This window comes from Cyprinus carpio, chromosome B6, assembly GCF_018340385.1.
Source record: "Cyprinus carpio isolate SPL01 chromosome B6, ASM1834038v1, whole genome shotgun sequence".
Taxonomy (NCBI): Eukaryota; Metazoa; Chordata; class Actinopteri; order Cypriniformes; family Cyprinidae; genus Cyprinus; species Cyprinus carpio.
In genome coordinates this window covers 18,577,831-18,595,502 of record NC_056602.1, presented here as the reverse complement: position 1 = coordinate 18,595,502, position 17,672 = coordinate 18,577,831, and the positions used below count along the sequence as shown (strand labels likewise).

The window sequence follows — 17,672 nt, the reverse complement described above, 5'->3', positions numbered from 1 at the left end:
TCAGTAATACTCCAGATGTTTTCAGATTCAGTGGTTTCATTTAACACAATTGCATGCAGGCATCATGTTGTGAAATTATGAAACCAGAAACTGTAAGGGGATTTTTTGAAGACTTACTGTTTCCCACAGAAGACTAACTGTGCCAAATTACTCCAGTACAGAGTGTCCAGAGTGACTCTGTGACCTTAACAGTCAAATTGATTCACAGAAAAAAAGATAAATCATTTTTCTTATTGAGGAGTTTATTGTAATAGTTTTATGTACACTACCTTTTGGGGTTGTTAAGAAGTAAGCCTCTTATGCCAAAAAAGGCTGCATTTATTTAATCAAAATACAGTAAAAATATTGTTGTTGTTATCAATTTTAGAAATGGGTGTTGCTTAATATTTTTGTGGAAATGTTTTTTATTTTTCATTCTTGTATGAATAGAAAAAAAATATATTTATTTGGAATTAGGGATATCCCGGTATCAAAATTTCATGTTGCGATTAATTGCTCGGTATACGGTTTACAGTATTATCACGGTATTGAAATTTAGTTTAAAAAAAGTGGTCATAATACAGCATAACAGATTTAATAACTTTTTTTACTTTACTTTACAAAAATAACTATACAATAAAGCAACACAGAAAAATATATAAAGTTAAAAGTTTTACACAGATTAAAGTGTAAAAGAACTATAAAGACCAATAGATATCACTTTACAATAAGACCTCATTAGTTAACCTTAGTTAATGTATTAACATTCACAATGAGCAATAGCTACATGCTACAGTTCGTCTTAGTTCATGTTAGCTCATTAAATAACACAGTTGCAACTTTCGATTTTAACGTGTTATTAAATATTGGAATACCTAAGATTAATGAATGTTCAGAAGAATTTTTCATTGGCAGTTTATGTTAACTAATGAATTAACTAATGTTAACTAATGAAGCCCTAATGTGAGGTGTGAACGAACAATAAAGAATCAAAACACTTTCAAACAGTATCTAGGGCATGTTGTAGTCCAGATTAAAATGTAAAAAAAAGTTTGAAAATAAATAGCCTATTAAGTCTAAATATTTAAGTATTTGGTGCTGTGATGAACACCATAACAAATCTGAATGCCTATTTAAACTTATTTAAATACGTTTTAGAAAGTAGGGCAGCTGCTTTATTTATGGGGTTTTCAGGGGCACGGCTGCATTTTCTGCAGTTTAGCGCCATCTGCTGTCAGAGAGTGAATGTGCTTTCATTCAGTGCATCTCTCACGTGTTCCCCCATGTGTTTGTTTACATCAGAGCGCACACGGGTCTTTCAAGCAGCATACAGCGGTGTTTTGCATTTTGACCAGTTGATGGGAAAAGTATTCATAAAATGCATTCCAAATTCTAAATATTTATCCTTGCTGACTATCTGAGCTGGGTAGTAACTGATTACATGTAATCTGGATTACATAATCAGTTTCCAAAAATTATGTACTTGTAGTTCGATTAAAGGGATACTCCATCCCAAAAAGAAAATTTTTTCATTATTCACTTACCCCCAATGTCGTTCCAAACTTGTAAAAGCTTCGTTCGTCTTCGGAACGCAATTTAAGATATTTTGGATGAAAACCGGTAGGCTTGAGACTGTCCCATAGACTGCCAAGTAAGTAACACTGTCAAGGTCCAGGAAAGTATGAAAAGCATTGTCAGAATAGTCCATCTGCCATCAGTGATTTAACTGTAACATTATGAAGTGATGAGAGTACTTTTTGTACACGAAGAAAACAAAAATAACGACTTTATTCAACAATTCCTCTCCTCTGTGTCTCTCCAAATCAGCGTAGCACGCAGTACATAGGTGTTGCGTACTGCTTAGAATTCTCAAAATGGCGCTACGCTGATTTGAACGACATGGGGGTAAGTGATTAATGACCAAATTTTCATTTTGCGGTGGAGTAACCCTTTAATTTACATTTTAAAATACTTGTAATCAGACTACAGTTACTTTTTTATTGATTGGGGTGAGCCCAAAGCATGTATCCGTAGTCAATCATTTACAAACTCTAGTTTGGGAAACCTTGATGAAATGTAATGTTTAATGCACTTCATGTTGATCATTACTACAAATGGAATATATTTTCTTACCCTGTATTTTTATATTAATATGGTACAAGAAATATCCTATTAAAATCAATGTGATTAATGACTTAATCTAAAAGTAATCAAAAAGTAGTTTGATTACATTACATAAAATGTGTAATTTAATAGATTACGTTAATTGTACTAACTACAATTTTTTTCCCCATGTAATTTGAATCTGTAACGGACTACAATTTCTTAGTAATCTACCCAAGTCTGATGACTATTCATTTTTAGTTTCTTCTCTAAAAAATACTTACTAACCCCAAACTTTTGAACAGTAGTGTATGTTGTACAGCACAGCTGTCAAAGACATTGCCAATTTTTTTTTTGGAAAACTTTTTTTGTTTCTCACATATACCCATTAATGCTAGTGTCAAGCTTTTCTTGAATGACTTCTCAAGGCCATCCCAGCTAGATAGTCGGGCCGACGCCCTGGCACAGCCCCAGCGTATGAGAACATCATCCTGTCATTCCCATGGAGTTAGTGCACAAACATCCACTCTTTCATTCAGCAGACCCTGGATACCTTGAGCACATCTGGAAGACATCAGCACACGGGCTACAAACTGACTAATGGGACATTGTGTTTCTGGCTGTGTGCACATGTACAGTAGGCATTACACGCTAAGCATGGACACATGCAAACGTCGATAAGTCACATCTCATTGGGAAGTTGAAGCAGAGAGGATTAGATTGAGGATTAGAGGATTACGTACTCAGGTCTGCTGGAGATGATTAAAGATTGTCCAAGCCATCAGAGAGCCATCATTTTTTTTGCCCTTCTTTTCAATTTTGTGTCTGGTTAAGTGAAGAAAAAGAGAGTAGAAAGTAGAGGAACTGGCTGAAGTCGTATTTGTTTGCATAAGTTCCGTCTTTTTTTCAGAATGTACTTTTCATTGGTTTTAGTTTCTTGCACCATGGCAGTTTTGATTGTTCTCGATCATCTTTCACTGTAGAGGACGTGCTGCATTTGTACAGTTTTATATTTCTGCTGAGTGGAAAAATTAATCATGTAGTATCACAAAGACTTTTTATTGTTTTAGTTTTCCCTTAAGGTCCTCTTATAACCTCTTATTAGGTTCTTGCACCAAAAATATTTAGTTTTATGTGACCATTTTCCACCCTCTGGAAAATAAATGGCCCATTTTTTACTTACCCATTTTACTCATGTCTTGAAAGGCGTTGACTCGGAAATCAAAATTTCCAAATAACCATGTTAAATGTTTATTTCACAGTGTTTCTTTTGGGCTATACTTTATTTAAAATTTTTAGAGACAACGCATGTGTATATATATAAGCAGTGGGCTGCGCTATAATAGGAAGGTCTGAGTAATAGATTTAAATGGATGTGTAAGTAGGAACAAAGTGGGAAGAACACAGTTGATTGGGACAAAAAATAAACAAAATCTGTAGAAGTCTTATCTACAATAAAATCTCTTCTGCTTGGCATGAATTGCTACTGACATCATGTGGAAAATAAATAGCAGCTGTCTTCTTTTTGAAGTGTTTAAGCTGTGGCTGTGGACTCTGATCTAGTATATAGCACAGCTCACCTGCTTGGGCAAACAGAAAGGCCAGTAGCTCTTAGACCACAACATGGCAGGCTGCCCAGCAGAGTGAGAGTGTTTATGTTGGTATTCCTGAGGGATTGACTGGTTTTACGAGCTATTTTGTGTACCGCAGCGGATTCTGCTTTGACTGGTGGATGTAGCAGGAGGTTGTTGGACTATTCCAGCTGTATAAAGGAAATCATTTATCATTTTTACTTATTCTTAAATGTTAATTGCCATAAATTTGGGGAGTACAGCCAGACTCCTGATAGCTCCTTGGCCATTGGTCATCTGTTTGTCATTGTCTGTCCTATATGCGGTTTGTTCAAGGAGTGTGTTGCCCACAGGGTGGGACCAGGAGTTAGATAGCAGAATGGGTGGAAAGAAAAAACCTGAATTGTCTTGAAGCAAGAGTGAATCACACTTAGACACAAATGTTTAGATTTGAAAATGCCCTGCCAGAACTGATGGATTACAGATACTGACCTGTATTTCATTACAGTTTATGAGTCAGTGTTGAACACTCTGATGCTATGAACCCAGTGAGCTGCACAAAGAGACCTGAGAAAAAATAGAGGCATGTGCTTTAAACAGGTTCATTAACCAACCCTCTACATTGTGAGTAAATCACTCGCATATGTGACTAAATCTTACCCTGGGTGACTAAATAATGTCTATCGTTAGCCACTGGCTAATAAATTCTTAGATTTTACTTGCCAGTGTGTGTTAGAGGCTAATTACAAGTTTAGCACAGATATATTTTCACTCGCCGAACACTGAGCGCTTTCTGTCAAGCGATTTGTGCTGTTTCAGTTCACTCAGTGGATGCGTAGCACACCGTAAACTCTAGTGTGAAAGTGCGTGAGTCCTCGCTTTGCTGATAGCTCTGTGTTTCTCACACATGCAAAGAGAGAGAGCCAGAGTCTTACTTGCCACGCTGACTCGACGTGCTACATGTAAACAATATTCTTTGTTGTATTTTCCTGTCAAAATAAGAGTTAATTTAGAATTATTCAGTTTTTAAGGACAAGCAGAAGATATGCCGGTCAGGGTTGCCAGGTTTTCACAACAAAACCAATTGCTACTCAAAACTAGCCTAAAATTAGCCCAGTCATGTTTCGAAGGGGTTCCCCTGGTAAAATTAGCCTTTTTATGGGCTAAATAGCACGTTATTGGTGTTGCTTAAACCCGCGGACATGAAAAACAACCCACGGCAATAGTGTTTAAGTAGCCCAATTCCACAGGAAAATCGTGGACTTGGCAACACTGATGCCTCTTTTTCCTGGTGTGGGCTGAGCTAATGGGCAAGCGCAGTCTCATTGGCTGGTGCTCATCTATTACTGTTCCTGTTTTGATTTCAGCAAATGAGTGTGAGCGAAAGCTGACAACGTGATTAATATTCATGAACACAGCAGCTCATTAATGCTTAGTGAGTTGTTTATTGTTAGTATAGTAGTAGAATTAGTAGTAGTAATATCTTTTAATAATAATTAATATTATCTATTACTATTATCTATTTTTTTTACAGAAACCCTGAATAACCAACAATATCTAGTCCTAAGTTCAGTTAAAAGAACAAATATTCATTCATAAATGGTTACCAAGTTTTAGTTCTAATTACTATAGTTCTATCATTAAACAGTGCTTAATTATCATAATATCATAATATAATGCTTGATTGACTGATTAAGAAGCTAAGATTTAAGAAGTTGTACCATTTTACAAAGATAAGCTGATTTGGTGGAATCATATATATATATATATATATATATATATATATATATATATATATATATATATATATATATATATATATATATATATATATAATATGTGTATATGTGTAATATGTATATGTGATATATAAATATGTATAAACAGTATATCAGTCTGGCGAGTAAACTAAAAAATGTACTAGCCAATGGCGATTTTATTGTCAAGGTGTGCGTAGAGGGTTGTTAGCAGTTGTAGTTGCCTTGAATTATTACTCTGTTGAAATCAATGTACAAGACATTTTTCTAACTTTTTTATTTTTCACCATTTCTTTCATTCATTAGTTGGAAACAAATGTTTGCTACTAGAATAGTCTTAGCTGGTAAATAAGCCATCATGCAAGCTTACTTTTTTGTTAATGGTTTGAATGATGTTTGTGTTTTCTATGCTAAAATACTTTCCCCAGTACCAGTTTCGTGTACAAAGATAAGCCATTTGTAAGTTAATTTTCCTTGTAGCACTTTCAAATTAGTGCTTTGTTTGGTTAGAAAGTCAGATATGACACTTAGAGCATTAATGCGAGTAAGGGCTGGCTGTGGTGACTATATCTATACTGTGCAACAGTAGATATATCTGTGCATCAAGGGCCCAAACTGCTTTTAGACATATAAGAAATAGGCCCTTTGTTTTTTTGTCTCCTTGCCGGGGCTTTTAATTAATCTAGTGCCTTAGTTAGCATTAGTGTTTTGGCTTCTCATTTGGCTCATAACTAAATCAAAAATGCTGCGTGACTATTAAGTAGCATTACTGCAAGACTGGAATGCAGGTGCTCTTCCCCCACCTCCATCCCCCCTCAGCACCTCAGCTTTGTTTGTCCGCAGTCATGCTGCTGTGAGCAGCCTAACACAATCAATAATTTTAAACTGAGGCTGCAAACATAGCTGTTGAATTGATATCTCCGAGATCTGATTTTAAGCATTCTCTCTGTGGAGATTCTTGCTCCTGATTGAGTTACTCTTGTGTTAACGTTGCATGTGTTGCACTGCTTTGTCTGTGGGTTAGCTCAGGGCTTTCTATAAACCAACAAAACATAGCCTGTATAAAAACATGAACGTAGTGTCCGTGACATTACCCCGTAGCCTTCTGAAGAGCGTTTTTGAAGCTCAAAGTGAGCAGAGGTGGCCGTCGCCATCTTGGCAGCCGTGCGTCACTCCCAGATAATCGAAAATGGGCAAAAGGCGGGAGCTGGTTGCTGAAACCACGCCCACCTAGCGCGATGGCAGTTTCAGCCAATCTACCTGTCACTCAAGTGGCCACGCCCTTTATTATGCAGAACTTTAAGGCTTAATATAATTTAAACGGATGAGTTACATAAAAAAAATTCACCCCCTCACAGTTGTCATAAAGGGCAAAATTAGCTATATAGACCAAAATCATTTTTTGAACCAGGCTGTAAACATGTTTTTCTTCTGCTGTAAAGTTAGGCATTTTAACATGGGGAGTCTATGGGAAAGATTTCCTTTTGCAGCCAGCCTCTAGCGGCCAGTTGACGAATTACAGTTTAAGTCACTTCCTTGTTGGCTTCACGAGAGAAGCCAAGGAGGTTGCCGCTTGCAACAAAAGCATGGCAACATTATGCCTGGACCCTGAAGTGAAGTCCTCGCTGCTCTATAATCCCAGCTTCTCTGAGGCAAAGGTCCTGCTGGTGGCATGGCACGGGGGTGTGACATCACAGGATCTAACCCATTAGTTCTGTTAGGTTTGTGGTTGGCTTGTTTGGCTGCGTTTCGTTTCCTCCTCAGGCCCAGCAGCTATAAGAAATGACTCACTCTACTGCTCTCACAGTCAAATCAACCATTCAGTTAGCAGGAATTTAGCTCCGTGCATCTTAATATTTAAGTCAGAGTGTTAAATGTTGCTTTGTGCAATAAACACTGTGTGCTACTTGTAACACGTTTTGTTTCATATGCAGCTCACACACTTTTTTTCTTTCTGTGGTTCAGCAGTGCTGAGCACTGACTTTATGTGGTTGCACAGTGACAACTCTTATCCATCACATCCTTATTCCTGATCAAGGGCAGGCTATGTCTCTTCTCTCTCTTACACACAGTCACATTTCATACTTCTGTTTGCATGTGCGGTTGTAGTTGTGGTGCTTTTGAATGACAAATTTAGGAATAAACTTTTTTTTGTGTTACACAATTAAAGCTCATCTTAATTTTTGTAGCTGAGCTTAGAGGGGCATACAAGTTTCTTTTAAAGTTAATCTAATAATATATAATATTTTATAATCAATTTTTAATTATATTATTAATTATAAATAATAATTAAAAATGACTTGTAATGTTGTTGTAATTATTATAATATAGAGAAAATTATTTTTGTTATATATTTAATTAAATATATATTTGTAATATACAATATTAAAGAATGATATAACATAATAAAAATATTAAATCAAAACACTGGTGGTGTCATGTCATGCATTACTTGTTGGCCTCACTAGTCTCCCTGAACTACTGCTATACCTCTGCCATTCTGATGTGATTTCTCAGCCCTTTTTTGTCTTGCTTATCCTCTGATGTCATATCCTCCCTTGCATGAGTCCATTCGGTTAAAAAAAAACAAAAAAAATTGTAAAGAAGGTCAAACCCAATCAGTCATCTCCAGTGATTAGCCTATGCATTTCCCTCGTCTTTTATCAGTGATCAGTGAGCTTTCTTCACTAGACTGTTGATCCATCCTTGGTCAGGCAGTGAGCTGTCATCAGAGAAATGCCTGGATGTGAGAGTGGGCTGGAGAGACTGATTAGAGGAGACCTCTGGAAAAACATCTGGGGAAGTGAAATTATCCCTGCTACAAGTGTACAACGTGAGCTGGGTATAAACAGTGTTCAATGGAGAGTCATTAAGTCCTCAAGATTCTGAGGTCATGTGTTAACTGTGTAGTTTTCCCTTTCATGCTCTGTCAAAGCACAACTGACCAAACCAAGTTAGCAGCAATGTGCAAACAGATTCATATATTCACATTTATATTGTTGCAGAACCATGTTGTTGTCTTTTTACACCATCTTTTTTAGTCTATTTTGTTTTATTTATTTTAGCACTGTAGCTTTAGCTAAAATGTAAAAAAAAAAAGTATTGTTTATGTCAAGTAATGAAAATTATTTTTATGATTTTGGTTTTAGTTCATAATAACCCTGCGCAGAAACTGAACAGAAATTATAGTTGAGAGCTACGCTGGAGGGTGAAGATTTTCAGAGAAAGTCATAGTTTTTGAACAACACAAGGGTGACTTGTCATCTTTGTGTGAATGATACCTTTTAAGTGCACTTTCTGCTTTTTACACAGTGGTTATTTAGCCATGCGCAAACATGCTTGAGGTTTTTTTTTTTTTTTTTTTTTTTTTTTTTCAGCTGTCAGTTATAGGGATATGCCGGTATCAAATTTTCCTGTTGCTATTAATTGATAATGCTTTTGTCACGGTATACGGTATTATCACGGTATTGAAATTTAGTTTAAAAAAGTGGTCATAATGCAGTAAAACAGGTTAAATAGCTTTTTTCTTATAGCAAAAATAACTGAACATTTAAATACAATAAAGCAATACAGAAAAATATATATATAGTTAAAAGTTTTACAAATTAAAGTGCAAAAGAACTATCAAGACCAATAAGTATTACTTTACAATAAGACCTCATTAGATAACCTTAGTTAAGTGCCTTAACATTCAAGGCAAGGCAAGTTTATTTATATAGCACATTTTGTACACAATAGTAATTCAAAGTGCTTTACATAAAAGAAAGTAAAAAAAAAAATAATGAAGAAAATAACCACAAAAATAAAACAAGCAATTTAAGAACTTTGAAAATGATTTAAAAATTGACTTAAAAAGAATTTAAGACAGTTTAAAAATAGAAAATTATTTTACATAAAATACAGTGCAATACATAAAATATAGTGTAATCAGTTTGGACATGGCATAGTGCTCATTCAATAAATGCACAGCTAAACAATGAGCAATAGCTACATTTGCTATAGAAGTTATTAATCTTTGTTAAAAAATACAAGTCTTAGTTAATGTTAGCTCATTAAATAACACAGTTGCAACTTTCAATTTTAACAATGTGTTATTAAATATTGGAATACCTAAGATTAATGAATGTTCAATTGGCAGTTTGTTAACTAAAGAAGCCCTAATGTAAAGTGTGAATGAACAATGAAGAATCAAAACACTTTCAAACAATATCTAGGGCATGTTGTAGTCCAGATTTAAAAAAAAAGTTTGAAAATAAATAGCCTATTAAGACTAAATATTAAAGTATTTGGCTCTGTGATTAACACCATAGCAAATCCACAAATCTGAATGGCTATTTAAAATTATTTTAAAATGGTTTAGAAAGTAGCAGCTGCTTTATTTATGGGGTTTAAAGGGTAAGGGCTGCATTTTAGCGCCATCTGCTGTCAGAGAGTGAATGTGCTTTCATTCAGTGCGTCTCTCACGTGTTCCTCCATGTGCTTCTCTTACGTGCCTGTTTACATCAGAGCGCATGCTTCTTTCAAGGCAGCATACAGCGGTGTTGTGCATTTTGAGCAGTTGATGGGAAAAAATATTCTTAAAAATGCATTCCAAATTCTGAAAAATTTGTAATATATAATTATTCACGGTATTTAGAAGTGCCCACGATAACAATACCGTGCCTATTCATTACCGCAATATATCGCATTACCGAATATCGGCACAAGTCTAGTCAGTTATAATACTAGTTATTTTACATTCTTCCATTCTTTCCAAATGTAGTAATGATCTATTGACCTAAGTGCTGCTTGCTCGTGCCATCAAAACATAGTTAATGTTTAAGCCTGCAATGCATATCCCGAGGCAGGTGAGAGTATCCCTCCTAGACTTGTTTCTCACGTGTGTTCACCTGTGTCCCTGATCTTCATCTGATTAGCCTCAGGACTCCACACTGATGTCATGGTCACCCAGCCCCCCATGCATCACGATGCAGTCCTCTCAGGCAAGACTTAACAACGGCTGCATCTTCCAGCCTGTCACTGATGGAGTGTGCACTTGATCACCTGGGCTATAGCTGGTTGGAGAAAATGGATTGTGTTGGCTGTAAATTTAGCTGCACTTTAAGAGCTGAGAGCATATGATAGATGTAGCAATCTTAAGAATAGCGTAAGTGGTAATTGGTGCCACTGAATTGACCTGTCTGAACCTTTGTGTCTATAAATAAAATAAATAAAACAGAAAGAGCAATCAAACATGCACAAGGTAGGGGATGCAAAGTATTGTGTTTGTGGTGTGAAGTTAAAAATGTGTTGCTGATATTGTGAAATGTATTTTATTCCTGTAATGGCGATAGCTAGGGCTGGGCGGTATATCGAGTTTGCACGATATATTGATATTTTCTTTATAAGCGATACGGAATAAGGCAATACCGTTTATATAGATATACAGTAATTTGATAAAAGCGCATCTGAAAATATAGCGGAGGACACAGACTGAGCTGCTGCGGAGAAAGTGCATAATCCAATTTGTTCTAAACATGTGACAAGCTTCACATAAGGCCTTTAAAAACTGGTAAGACATAGTTTATGGTTTCGTTTCGCATATTAGTTTAAGCGGCTCGGCCTGTCATATGCTCTAACAGAAAGGCTGTGTGTGCTGCTGACAGAGACACTAGGCTACTCGCGCTGTTTAATGTGTTTGAGATGTCTTCCTGAATGCATAACTTATATTTCGCAGGTATATTCTCCATCTGTAAATGTTAGAAAACCATGGAAATATTTCAATTTTTCTGTCAGAAGTGCATGAGCCTTCTGCTTTGGGATTTTCCGCTACACTTGAGTGAATGACCGCCGCCGTGCTCATGTGCGCCAAACAGACAGAGCTTAGTTCAATAGAAGTGCAATGATTCTGTCTAAAATATACATTTAGGTGAAATACTGTATCTGTAGTTGGGACAATAAATGTGACGTAGAATTTTAAACCTATAAGTAAGTCTATTTTTATGATGGCACTGACTGTAAAGTGACTGTAATGGGGGTAATCAAAATAGCCTAACACTGTGCTTCTGCTTTCATATATTTTCATTTTTAGTTTAATGAATTTTTTTATCACTATGTCCATTTTTAGATTGCAATGTTACAATGTTAGAATAAAATGTGACTTTAACCCTTTTTGCACATAAAAAGGCTTACATGGTTACATTCACTTTATTTGTTTTCATAGCCTTTAATATGTATTGTTTTGTTTGACAACACTGGGCAGTAAGTGAAAAAAATATATACAAACCAGATTCCAAAAAAGTTGGGACACTGTACAAATTGTGAGTACAAAAGGAATGGAATAATTTACAAATCTCATAAACTTATATTTTATTCACAATAGAATATAGATAACATATCAAATGTTGAAAGTGAGGCATTTTGAAATGTCATGCCAAATATTGGCTCATTTTGGATTTCATGAGAGCTACGCATTCCAAAATAGTTGGGACAGGTAGCAATAAGAGGCCGGAAAAGTTGAATGTACATATAAGGAACAACTGGAGGACCATTTTGCAACTTATTAGGTCAATTGGCAACATGATTGGGTATAAAAAGAGCCTCTCAGAGTGGCTGTGTCTCTCAGAAGTCAAGATGGGCAGAGGATCACCAATTCCCCCAATGCTGCGGCGAAAAATAGTTGAGCAATATCAGAAAGGAGTTTCTCAGAGAAAAATTGCAAAGAGTTTGAAGTTATCATCATCTACAGTGCATAATATCATCCAAAGATTCAGAGAATCTGGAACTATCTCTGTGCGTAAGGGTCAAGGCCGGAAAACCATACTGGATGCCCGTGATCTTCGGGCCCTTAGACGGCACTGCATCACATACAGGAATGCTACTGTAATGGAAATCACAACATGGGCTCAGGAATACTTCCAGAAAACATTGTCGGTGAACACAATCCACCGTGTCATTCACCGTTCTTTTAAGTCAAAAAAGAAGCCATATCTAAACATGATCCAGAAGCGCAGGTGTTTTCTCTGGGCCAAGGCTCATTTAAAATGGACTGCGGCAAAGTGGAAAACTGTTCTGTGGTCAGATGAATAAAAATTTGAAGTTCTTTTTGGAAAACTGGGACGCCATGTCATCTGGACTAAAGAGGACAAGGACAACCCAAGTTGTTATCAGCGCTTAGTTCAGAAGCCTGCATCTCTGATGGTATGGGGTGTGGCATGGGCAGCTTACACATCTGGAAAGGCACCATCAATGCTGAAAGGTATATCCAAGTTCTAGAACAGCATATGCTCCCATCCAGACGTCGTCTCTTTCAGGGAAGACCTTGCATTTTCCAACATGACAATGTCAGACCACATACTGCATCAATTACAACAGCATGGCTGCGTAGAAGAAGGATCCGGGTACTGAAATGGCCAGCCTGCAGTTCAGATCTTTCACCCATAGAATACATTTGGCACATCATAAAGAGGAAGGATGCAACAAAGAAGACCTAAGAAAGTTGAGCAACTAGAAGCCTGTATTAGACAAGAATGGGACAACATTCCTATTCCTAAACTTGAGCAACTTGTCTCCTCAGTCCCCCAGACGTTTGCAGACTGTTATAAAAAGGAGAGGGGATGCCACACAGTGGTAAACATGGCCTTGTCCCAACTTTTTTGAGATGTGTTGATGCCATGAAATTTAAAATCAACTTATTTTTCCCTTAAAATGATACGTTTTCTCAGTTTAAACATTTGATATGTCATCTATGTTGAATTCTGAATAAAATATTGAAATTTGAAACTTCCACATCATTGCATTCTGTTTTTATTCACAATTTGTACAGTGTCCCAACTTTTTTGGAATCGGGTTTCTATATATAAGGCCTACAGATTTTTTTTATTTTTTAATTTGAGTGTGATTGTTAAACTTGTTTACAACCCTTTGTTTTCTTTCAGGGTCATTTTTTTGTGTGTCTCCAGTGGTCACTGGTAGGATTGCATTTGGTTTGTTGTTTCACTGTGTGTGTGTGTGTGTGTGTGTGTGTGTGTGTGTGTGAGCTAGTGACAACACTGACGTTTGTTTGCTTTGAGGCTTTTTACTTTTGAGGCCTTGCGGTGTGGTTTTATGAGCACTGTGCGTTTGATACAAACAGTCCTTCCAGATGTTTCTGGAATTTCGTGACACCACAGAGAGGATGTGACTAGCGCAGAGTTCCTGCCAGATTTCCATGGCAACATCTGTTTCACATCCTGACGAAGAACACAGGGAGTATGAATGAAATCTGCAGGCGTCTTTAAAGAAATTTATTTGGCTCACAGTTCGGGTCTTTATTTCTTACCTCTTAAATTTGATTGTTCTGTTTTCCGGTCATCATAATTTTTCTGCTGATGACAGCTTCACATTGCTGTTGTCTTTTTGTGGCTTGTTAATGTACTGATAGCAAAATACAGGCCAACAGAATAACAGTTGCAGGTGTCTTGGCTAGGAATGGGAATTTATAAACACCTCATGATTTTATTTCTCGAGACATGCTTTTTCTAATTTATTGTTCTGCTGTGCAAAAGGCAAAACGTTGTAGGGTTAGTTTCTTTAATAATTATATGTTGCCTTTGAAAATAAAACCACCAAGTCTATTTCCTTTGCATTTTGCTTAATTATGCTTAAATGTGTAGAATACCCATAAATTGAATAAACTTAGCAACATTCACACCTGGATGGCTCTTGTTTGCATTCACAAGTGGCTAATTTGTCTTTCTCAAATGGATAAGCAATCTATACTCTAACTAAATGAATTCTGAATTTCTGCGTTTCAGAATCACTGAAGAATTGAGATTAATAGAATATGCCCCTCAGCTCAAATCTTGGCAAAAAGTTATCATTAGTTATGTTTCCATTCAAAGATTCAAATTTAACTGGAATATAGCATAAAACATTTGTGAATAAAACACCTTTACTATTCAATGTGTCAAAGAGAACAAAATCATCACTTCCTGATAAACTGCCACTATCACTAATAATAGTAGGAGAAGCCACTTAATATGTTTTTCATATGATGAATTACTTGCGCCTTAGAGCAAGCAGGCGAAACACAATAAATGTGGTCAATGCTTTTGGGGGTGGATTTCTGCTGTTTGGGAATGCTGTCGTGTAAGACAATTATACAGACTAACTTTGATGACAAACTTTGCTCGGGCATTTCAAAATGACCAAAACAAAATTTCAGATGCTGTGTAATGAGATCGGTCTGCTGGTTAGTCAAGTTATCCTATCCCATCGTGCAAAGTCACATGGCTTTTTTGATGCACAAGGTGAAATTTATTTGGTAAATGTGTTTCCATCGTAGTTTATGCACATTTTTTCTTATCAGATAAAAAAGTTTATCCTACTCAGTAAGTTTCTTTATGTGAATTTTTTGAATTTCTGCATATCTTGGCATTTTCATCCAGTGTTTTTTCATGTGATGTAGATGGATGGAAATAGCTATTTTCAGATGGATTATTCAAGACTCAGTCTGTGTGATGCAGTGCTACAGTGTGGATGGAGCCACTCCAAACCCTTTCTAAATTAATTTTGTTGCTTTTGAGTTGACTGTGAACTTGTTATACAACTGTACATCTGTGTCTTATTTCAAGGTTTAGTACTCCTATGTGGCATTGCTTAATACAGTTGTGTCCTCGATTGTCATTGAAAAGAGGAAAAAACTCCTAATCTCTGTGTGTTTCAGCAGGAGCTGCCGGCGCCGCCTCCCCTGCTGTTCAGGAAGCTGAGTAACCCCGACCTGTCTCCTGCCGCAGGAAAGACCAAACTGCAGCGGCAGCTCAGTCAGGATGACACCAGAGCCCGACGCAGTAGTATGGCCTGCATCCTCACCGGTTAGAACGCCCCCCAACCGCCCCTTTTGCTTTTAAAATCTTCAGAAATTTATCATAAACCTGATGATCATGTTATGCAACATGATTTGAGCATACCATGTGCTTCAGTGGAAGCAAGAATATTTGAACTTCTGTGCAATTTTTTATGTCACAAATTTGCTTTCATTCAATAAGTGATCTTCAAAAACTGCAGAATTTGGTTCATATTATATAAAAGCTGTCAGAGAGAATCTGTGGCTTGGCTTTGATTTGGTTTTGACCACAGAACACAGACACATATAAAACAAGAAAGAACTATGTCCTAATTCTCTTTCCTCTGTGTGCTGCAGGAAAGCAGCTTCTGCCTCTGTCCAGCAGCATGCATGGTGGAGTGAGTCAGCTGGCCTGGCAGCAGCACACTGGAGAACCCAATAACTTGGTCCGCATGAGGAGTCAATCCTTTGGCCAGTCTGCCCCCTCTCTCACTGCGGGACTGGTGAGTACATGTGCAGCACGCATGCGCACAAACTCTATCCGTTCCCGTCCAACACAAGCAGATGCAAACCTAGGATCCAAAATTACCCAAAATGCAAGTGAAAATCTGACAAATGCAAGTAAAAGTGTTAAGGAACTGCAACATAATACTTAGTATGAATCGAATTTGTAAGAATGATAGTCTGACCATCAGTGTAAAAATCTCCATGTGATGACAAATGTGGTTTCTTTTTCAGATTTTCTTCATTGGCCCATGTGGCAAGCGACAAAAACTAAAAACATTTTTGTCACTTGAAAAAAATATTAACTGAAATTAAATAAAATGATAGAAAACATAGCTATATTTGGCAAGAAAATGTTTCTTATTTTTATTTAGTATAACTTATAACTAAAATAAATTAAAATAACAAAACTAATTCAATTATAGGAATCAATTGTACTAAAATAACGCTGGTGGCAAAAGGTTAAAATCGAAGATGTGAATTTTAAATAACTGCCGCTGACACGACATGCTGATGAATGAATAGTAGCTCACCAATGCAAATTTACTCCTTATCAAGTACCTCTGAGTCAGATCACTTGACACAGAAATTCTGTAATGATCAGTTTTACTTTCATTGTGTATCTGAGTAAATGCAAATGCAGTTTGGGTGTGGCTGGTCTGTGTGAGTGTATAGAGGTTTAGATGTGAAGAAAAGTATATGTGATAATTACAGCAATATACCTTTATCTGATGAGGTCTTGTACCTGCTGTAAGTGTAGAAGATAGGTTGGCAATAATTTTTTGTGCAATCTAAAGCCTAGTGCAATAGCTACATCTGCTGTCCAAGCCTAGTACTACACCATTGAAAATGGGGAAATAGCAAAAGGGAAGCCCAATGATTAAGTTTTGGTTATTATGTAATATAAATGAATCAACATATAAAATTATATAATAATTTATAATTAAAATTATATATAATATATAATTGCATAATATTAGTAATAAGTGTGTGTGTGTAATCTTTTTTTCTGTTTGATCTACTTGAACATTTCCCAATTAACATTTTTTGGATGTAGTCTTTTGTGGCATGCTGGACCTTTTTAATGACTGTATAATAAGATTACTAGATAGAAATGGACTATTAATACTAATCAGGTTTGAGATTTGTTCTGTAAACTGTAGCAAACAGAGGTAAGGCATTCATGATTCCCTATACTGAGTTTTTTTTTTTCAGATTCTTAAGTCCATTACTGTCTGATAAATTGCAAGTCACAGTGGGCCTCATTTATCAATCTAACATAGAAACGAGAACAGATCCGTGCGCGCACATCAACTTACGACAGAGTTCACATGTAATTCATGAAACATTTGTATGCTGCCAATCTGTTCGCACTTTGATAAATGTGGCAGCACAAAACAATCATCATTTAAATATCACACCCCTAAAAACCCCCCGGTTTAGAAGCCTCCCCTCTAAAGTTTATAACACGGAGAAACTGAACAATAAAATAGATAGGCTACATCGCAAATATGGACACATTTGGATTTGTGCCTAATGAGAGAAGTAAGCCCAACTTTACCTTACGTTTCGTTTTAAATTCATTTGCGTTGGCTTGTTTATTGCTAAGCCTATATTACTATATACTGCAATTATATTTATCCATTAGAATTATATAATCTTAAATTCTTATCCTGTTCATAATGTTGGTACATTATAACATTATTAGGCCTGCTGTTATTATTTCTGAAAATGTGACTTCTATAAGACATTTTTTTTTTTCTCAAAGTTTTTAAAAGCATGCAGCAAATGAAAATATGCAATTAATTGGTTAAAATGTGTTACTGTGGGTTAACAAATTTACATTAGTAGGCTATTCTTATGCTTGGCTTCCCAGATAGCAAAAGAGTCTGGGCCAAATCTGTTTTTTATTTTTTTATTTTATTATTATATTTTTTTTTATTTACGATGGAT

General features: G+C 36.2%; 1 protein-coding gene across 11 annotated transcripts in view; it reads left to right on the top strand.

The window, feature by feature from the left end:
- Positions 1 to 17,672, top strand: part of LOC109058162 (microtubule-associated serine/threonine-protein kinase 2-like) — a 132,419-nt gene that overhangs the window by 14,390 nt on the left and 100,357 nt on the right. For 8 of the 11 annotated variants that reach the window (XM_042726028.1, XM_042726026.1, XM_042726025.1 and 5 more), the window contains 2 exons: positions 15,096 to 15,243; positions 15,573 to 15,718. In XM_042726028.1, coding sequence (XP_042581962.1) covers positions 15,096 to 15,243; positions 15,573 to 15,718 — 294 coding nt within the window. The remainder of the gene's footprint in view (positions 1 to 15,095; positions 15,244 to 15,572; positions 15,719 to 17,672) is intronic. The other 3 variants (XM_042726023.1, XM_042726022.1, XM_042726024.1) reach the window with 1 other exon arrangement.